The 7,479-nt window shown below is 47.7% G+C and overlaps 1 protein-coding gene across 1 annotated transcript; it reads right to left on the minus strand.

Annotated features, from left to right (window-relative positions):
* Window positions 1–2,966: 2,966 nt before the first annotated feature.
* On the minus strand, window positions 2,967–7,451 carry IL10 (interleukin 10). The gene is made up of 5 exons (XM_019629137.1): window positions 7,176–7,451; window positions 6,317–6,376; window positions 5,894–6,046; window positions 4,868–4,933; window positions 2,967–3,791 (listed from the first exon to the last, which is right to left on the minus strand). Exons 1-5 carry the CDS (start codon window positions 7,338–7,340, stop codon window positions 3,699–3,701), a joined length of 537 nt encoding a protein of 178 aa, XP_019484682.1. The 5' UTR covers window positions 7,341–7,451; the 3' UTR covers window positions 2,967–3,698.
* Between the last annotated feature and the right edge of the window lie 28 nt (window positions 7,452–7,479).

The raw sequence follows: 7,479 nt of genomic DNA on the forward strand, positions 1-7,479 counted from the left end.
TAAGGGAGAAACATGTCATACAATGGGCAACTTCTGCCGTCAAGTCAGTTCTGTTTCTTCTTTCTTTTCACCTCTGATCTCATCCCCTTCCTTCCAGATTGTGCCAAAAAGAATCTGTTTGCTTGTTATCTGTCTGATTTCTGTCAGTGGTTAGATGAGGTAACCACATTGTCATCAGACTCTGGAAGCTTCTCTCACTGGTCACACCATCCTCACTTCAGCAGCTGGGACCACTGACAAACAGAGCTTCTCATTCTCCACTGTTACCCATACTCTGGTGTGAGGATGCTGATGGATATGGGAGGAGATGAGGTGATTGCTCTTAGAAAATAAAGCCTTGTTGCAAAAAAAGAAGAAAAAAATCCCCATCTAAACCTCATCTCTATACTCCTATCCAAAACACGTATATGCTTTCATACCTGACATTCCATTTGACCCTTATATCAAAACTGGTGTGTTCGTCAGCTCAGGCTGCCATAACAAAATACTATACATTGGGTGGCTTAAACAAGAGAAATTTATTTTCTCACAGCTCTGGGGGCTGAAAGTCCAAGATCAAGGTGCTGGTAAGGTTTCATTCTGAGGCCTCTTCACTGGGTTTATAGGTGCCGCCGTTTTTCTGTGTGTTCATAAGGCCTCTTTATTGTGTGCATGTGGGGACCAAGATAGAGAACGAGAGAAGCTCAGGTGTCTCTCCTTAAGGGCACTAATCCCATCATGAGGCCCCACCTTCATGGCCTCACCTAATCCTAATTACCTCTCAAAGGCTCCATCTTCAAATACCATCACATTGCCGGGCGGGGCTTCAACATATACTTTTTGAGAGGCCACAAACTTTGAGTCCATAACACCTGGGAAAGAAGTTTTGGTAGTTTTCCTGATGAGAAACTGAGGCTCAGAGAAGTAAAAAATATTAGACTGAGCCAGCGAGAGAGGACTGAAGGAAGGTAGTGTCCATAACGATGACTCCTCTATGCACACCGATGCTTACCCTACTCTCCCTCTCCCCTCACCAGTGCAGGAGCCTGATGTACCATTATTCCGGCACAGAGCCATTTCTTCTGCATTCTTAGAAGGGTGTTGTAGTTCAAAAATTCAGCCCACAAATTCTTTGATACTCCTTCCTACAAAATGTGGAACTAATTCTTCTCCCGTTGAATCAGGGCTATACTGACCAACTCACTTCTAACAAATAGAATGTGGCAGAAGTGATGGTGTGAAGTTTCTGAGATTAGGTCTAAACGGCAGAATGACTATCTCCTTGCCCTCTCTCAGATCATGGGCTCTGGGGAAAACAGCTGCCATGTTGTGAAGACCACTCAAGTAGCCCTATGGCAAGGCACATGTAGTGAGGAACCAAGGCCACCATCCAATAGCCAGTGAGGAACTGAGGCCTCTTGGCAATAGCCAAGGTGTGTCACCTTGAATGTGAATTGTCCAGCCCCAGTCAAGACTTCAAGTGATTGCAGTCCTGGATGCCATTTTGACTGCAATCTTATTAGCGACCCTGAGCCAGAACCCCTGGTTATCACTCCCAGATTCCTGACCTACAGAAACTGAGATAATAAATGTTTGTTGTTTTCAGCTGCTAAATTTGGGGGGTGGGGGTGGGGTGGGCAGCAATAGATAATTAATACAAAGGGAAAGGCGTTTTATGCTATATTCTAAGTTCTTCGTTTGCCACATTACCCATGTGGCTAAGCCATGTCAACATTTCTACATCAGCTTCTTCTTATAGAAAATAGCAACAAAATACCATATAGTGTGCCTGATACACATATGCCTATAAATAAGTGCTCACTAAATTATAGTTGTTGTCAATACCTTATCAGCTGTGTGGCTTCCCCAGTTGAGCTTCTTCTATTGGTTTCAGAGGCCCACTTCCCTTGAGGTGCCAACCTCAAACTTAAGTTAGTGTGTATTGCCTGCAAGAGAGCCCTAAATGCCTAAACCTTCCTGGCTGAGGGGCTCATGGCTTCTTCCATTTCAGTATAAAGAGCCTTAGCGAAAACAGCCTCACTTTTTCTCTCCTTGTCTTTTGCTAGCCTCCATTCTTAAACTTAACCTTTCATCTCAGAATTTCAGCTTTGATGCTCCCCACTTCCTTCCTATGGTTACTTTAACCGAAGTGAGTCAGGTCTTACTGAAAAACTGACCACAGGCAGTCAGCTCCCACCCTCTCCGGTACCAGGGCTGCCTGGGCAGAGCGTGAGGGCGATCAGTGTTTACTCAGCCCATCTTTTCCCCTCTCTACCCAAGTCACGGGGCCTTGGGTAGGGCTTCCCCAGCCACCGTGCCCCTCCCAGCAGACCGCAGTCAGAGCCGATCTCGCATTTGACTGATGGCTCAAGAAGAAGTGGCAGCAGCTTGAATCCTTAGGTATCCTATAGTGTGGGCTAATTTGCTTATATTCTACTCTGTTGGGTCCAGCCTGTTGCCTCTGACCTCAGTTCAAGGAGGATTTGGTAAGAGTTTTTAGCTGTGAATACCAATAACAACCAACTGTGTGAACTGGGTCCACTCCTAGTGCTGGAGTCACGGTAGCCCTCTAGCTTAATTCTCATGATAACCCAGGTAAATTAGTATGTACTCCTGGACCTTTGGTGCTTGAAGAAGCAAAAAACAAACAAACGAAAACACTAAAATACTTCCTCTGCCTATCTTTCTAATTTTGTTATGTAAATAATTCATCCTTAGCCTTGAAAATTAGCATGAACTTTAAGGATTTAAGGCTGATTTCTCAAAGGATTGAGTCCATGAGAAGACTATGGTGGTCCTTGCTATTGGCTGTTGAAGGGAGGATACCTTCCCCCCCACCCCCCAGCCCTGATTTGGACCCTTCCCTCTCTCTGGGTAGCTGACTTCTTACTCTGGAATGAAGAATTCATTCATCTAATCTCTTCTATCTTGGAGACTTTGAGGGAATAATTTTAGTCAGACAGACGTCAACTGACACCATAACATGATTTTAATAAGATCCATTTATTTATTCAAAATTAAAATCTGCTATGAAGACAGACAAACAATGTAACATTCCCAGAGGAACTGAATTTCTTTTAGTTAAAACTGAGTTCTATTAGAACCAATTTTAGGTTGTTATAAATAAAAAGCTGGCCACAGCTTTCAAGAACAAAGTGGTTAGAAAATGAGGTCAGGGAAACCCTCTGAGCCACTGGGATATTAATTATCAAAGGGGCTTCCTAGTTTCTCTTCCTAAGAGAGTAAGAGTCTTTGTAACACTCTGGGAGTCCGAGCCCAAGAACGAAAGAAATTAGAGGGAGGTCAGGAAAACAGCCCAACAGCTCTCAAGTGTGGTCAGACCTGGAATGGGAGCTTCAGCTGGCTCCCCCCAAAACATTATTTTTTCCTTATATAACTTACAATTTCTCTAAAAACACTCAAATACCATAGGATGTTACCCTATGGAAACAGCTTAAACACAAGTGAAAATAATAAATATTGAAAAAAATTATAATATTGGGCTTCTTTCTAAATAGTTCACAGAGAAGCTCAGTAAATAAATAGAAATGGGAATTGAGGTATCAGAGGTAATAAATATTCTAGGAGAGAGGTACGACAGGGTTTTCCAAGGAGCTGGTTTGGCTGTCCTGGAAGCCTGGATCAGATTTTGGAGATCTCCAATTTATGTCCTAGAGTCTAGTAGTCACCATCCTGGATGTTTTGTTTCTTAGGATGTCTTAGTTTTTCATCCTCATTGTCAGGTAGTCTTCTATGTAGTTGATGAAGATATCGAACTCACTCATGGCTTTGTAGACCCCTTTGTCTTGGAGCTATTTAAGGGAGATAAGAAATGTTTAGTGAAAACCCAATATGAGTGAGTAAGTGGGTCCCTTGCTTGGATGGCCATGACCCTGGGGCCCAGAAGCTGCACTTGACACCTCGAGCCAGGAGGTGGGGATGGACCCAGGGAACCTGAGGCTATGCCCAGCCACCTTGGGAAAGGCTGGGCATTGACATGAGGCAAGGCTAGTGGTGGCAAGAGGAACATCCACTCTGCAAAGCAATCTTCGAAATGGTGCTTTTTCAACAATTTAAAAAGTCATGTGCTCATGTGATGCTTATTCAGAATTTGACGAAAAAACATTAGAGGAACCACTTTGAAGACAAGACAGTGAGAGAAGAGAGAAGGGAGCCTCTTCTAGGTTTATTCTCTCCCCCCAAGAGATTGAGTAGGCCCCGCCCTCCCGCTCCAGCCCATGTCAGAGGATTCATGTCACCTGACGTTGAAACCCTGCCCACTGTCTGTTCCCAGCCCCCAAAGAGGGCACAGGCCACAGGGCTTCTGAGAAACGGGGTTGAAATATTCATGGACAGTTGGAAGCGTGAAACCCCATTTGGTTTGAGAGCTGACATTCTCAGGCACCTTGGAAGATATAAGTGGCCGATGGGAAGTGAGTGTGGACCAACTCTAGATAACTGAGAATCCTGCTTCCTGTCCCATCTGAGTTTTGGAGCCTTTAGGCTGAACCCCTGGGCGTGTTTGTGTGTGCACATTCACGTGCTGGCTTCCTACACATGTGGCTTCAGCCTGGATTCCTAGCAAACTACTTTCTGTTCCCTTTGTCACTCTCCCCAGCACCCAGCTCTGTGTTCACAGGCCGGCTCTACACGCAGGGCTGCAAAGGCGGGGAGCAGTCATTTAGAAACCCCCAAAGACACTTCACAGAAAACAAATATAACCGAGGCTGCGGCTCCTCAGTGCCTGAGGCGGTCACACCATCTGTCAGGTTCCCACAGTCCCTCCCAGCAAAGGATGGGGCCTGCTTAGCACCTGCCAACATCTGCCCCTTGGGGAGTTGGCAGAGGTCATAGTTCCCAAACCTTCCTTGCCACCGTCCCAGCTCACCTGAATGAAGGCACTCTTCACCTGCTCCACTGCAGCACTCTTATTTTCACAGGGTAGAAAGCGATGCTGTGGAGGAAAAGAGAAAGTGTTAAAGACACTGGCTCCCAGCTCCCGACTCCATAGCACTTGGGGGACAAGCCGGTAGCATGAAGAAGGGGCCAGACTCATCTTGAATGCCTCCCCGCCCCCATACTCCTACCTTTTATCCTTCCCCACTAGACAGAGAAATAAAATTGCCTAGGAGATGCAACATGTTTGCAAGGCTTGCATGAAAACCCAGGTCTTGGCGCTTCCTCTCCGGAACACATAGTGCCAACTAGATGCTGAGCCAGGCATTCTGTCCTTTCCTGCTTCTCTGTCCCGTCCCTCCCCTTCCGTCCCAGCCACTGAGGACCATTTCTAAGTCTCCGAGGAAGAGGAATAGAGACCCAGTTTCAACAATGTGGACGGAATCCTTTGCATAATTCCATCCTACAAATAAAGACCCAGAGCAGCTGCTTTCCCATTATCAGCGAGAGAACAAAAGGAAACCAGCGGGGAGGGGACCATTTCAGTTGGAGAAAGAAATTATCCTTGAGAGTTGTTTGTAGATACTAGCCCCAGGGCCATCCTAAAATACCATGGAAAAACCTGCCAGTCATTTGGGCCCCACTTAAAGCTCTGCTTTCTAAAGGTTGAGAAGAAGAAGTGGAGTTTCGTCTCCCTGGAGCTCTCACCTCCCAGCACCTCCTGCAGGGCCCAGGGTGTAGGTCCTAAGGGACAAGGGAGCCCTGACTGAAGCTCTGGGCCCCTGTCATAAAGAGACAGGGGAATAGTTAATAACCCACAAATGACTCACAAATAACAGGAAAGCTGTTTGCAAATCTTCACATGTAAATGCCTTGCAGCCACCCCACCCCCTGCTCAGAGAGAAACGAGAGGGCTCCTGCCACTCGGTGTCTGTGTGTGTGAGTGGGGGCAGGAGATGAGATGGTGTTTCGGGATGAGCTGGGCAGCTGCAAGGGAGAGAGCTGGTCTGCTACTCACACAGCGCCGGAGCCGGAGCCTGAGTGTCTTCAGCTTTTCCCCGAGGGAGTTCACGTGCTCCTTGATGTCTGGGCCCTGGCTCTCAGCCTTGGGCATCACCTCTTCCAAGTAAAACTGGATCATCTCCGACAAGGCTTGGCAACCCAGGTAACCCTAAAGACAGGAGCAGTGGGGTGGTGACTGGGAGGAAGGGTTGCTGCTGCTAGCTTGAGAGACCCGCTTTGTCCCCAGGATCTTTCCAGCCACCTTCCCCCAGGACTGAGCCCTTCGTAACCCTCTGGCTGGGTATGTGCTGAGTTAGGATCTTCCTACTGGTACTTTTCAAAGCGAAGGAAGCAGACCCAGCTCCCTGCAGGCACGAAGCAGAGCCTCCCTTCCCTTAATCACAAGCCACACTCCCCTGCGCACCCACCCAGCTCTCACCGTAAAGTCCTCCAGCAAGGACGTACTCAGCAACATGTTGTCCAGCTGGTCCTTTGCTTGCTGCAAAAAGAACAAAAGGAGAGTGAACCTGAGGTTAGGGGAAGTACCTGAAGTGAATGTCCTTTATAGAATGTTTGATTTGTAATCAATGCAGTCCTGGTCCAAAAATGGAAAGCAGAGTTTTCAAAACAGAACGTTCACCAGTGCTGGCACCCTTAGTTAAATCAGGTCCGCCCTCCTCGGGATCAAGTAATTCAAAACATTCTGCCCGATTTTGAAGCCAAGGCAGAGGCTTGCCTCGGTCCTAGTCTCCTTTCTGCAGAGACCATCAGGCTTGAAGGCGCTGCCCGTGCCAGCCCTCCAGTGCTCCTTGGCTGTTCTCCCCCCTCCTGCGGACATCCTCATGTAGCTTTGAAGGTTCTCTGGGAGTGGGAGGCAACTCCTCATGCAGGATCTCCCCTGTATGGCACTTCCCCAAACCATCAGTCTTTCAGGTTCTGGAACTCTCTAAACAGAGGCAATTTATGTTTCCCTGCCACAAGGTGCGGGGGGCATCTTCACCTCTCATCACACCCTTCGTGCCCTCAGCCAATGAAGCATCAAGCTCCAGCAGAATCTTTTAAAAAGTTTCTGAGCACAGGAGAGAGAATGCTCCTAGTTTTAAGCAGCTTTTCCTGCATATTTCCTGTACCTTAACTCACTGAACCCCTGACTTCCCTGGGGGAGTCTCTTAAAATTTAAGTTTGGGGGGACTGGGTGCTGGGGATGGAAGTGAGCAGCAGGAGGGCTCTTAGAGCTCTAGCAGGATGCCTAGTTCAGGCAATCTCAGGAAGGAAGGACAGGAGGGCCTCATACTCACAAAGAAAATCTTCACCCTGTTGAAGGCCTCTCGGAGCTCACGAAGCATGATGGGCAGTCCTTCTGGAAAGTAGATGCAGCTGTTCTCAGATGGGGTGCCCTGGTCTCGGCTGGCCCCCACCCCGGCCAGGAAGACCAGGCAACAGAGCAGTGCTGAGCTGGGCATAGTAAAGCTCTGCTTTCTTCTGCAAGTTGGCCTTATGGTTTGGTTTTGCAAGAGCAAGCCCCTGATGTGTAGACCTTCACCTACTGTGCCCCCTTTTATATTGTGGGTTCAGTGAGGCCTCTCATTCATAGCCACAGTC

This window comes from Hipposideros armiger, unplaced genomic scaffold (assembly GCF_001890085.2).
Source record: "Hipposideros armiger isolate ML-2016 unplaced genomic scaffold, ASM189008v1 scaffold_826, whole genome shotgun sequence".
Lineage (NCBI taxonomy): Eukaryota > Metazoa > Chordata > Mammalia > Chiroptera > Hipposideridae > Hipposideros > Hipposideros armiger.

Excerpts from the sequence above, each read along its gene's own strand:
- IL10 (XM_019629137.1), bottom strand. The coding sequence starts at position 7,340 with ATGCCCAGCTCAGCACTGCTCTGTTGCCTGGTCTTCCTGGCCGGGGTG. Across the intron at positions 6,047-6,316 it reads CCTTGCTGGAGGACTTTACG|GGTTACCTGGGTTGCCAAGC; the intron begins GTGAGAGCTGGG and ends TCCTGTCTTTAG. Across the intron at positions 3,792-4,867 it reads TGAAGAGTGCCTTCATTCAG|CTCCAAGACAAAGGGGTCTA; the intron begins GTGAGCTGGGAC and ends TCCCTTAAATAG.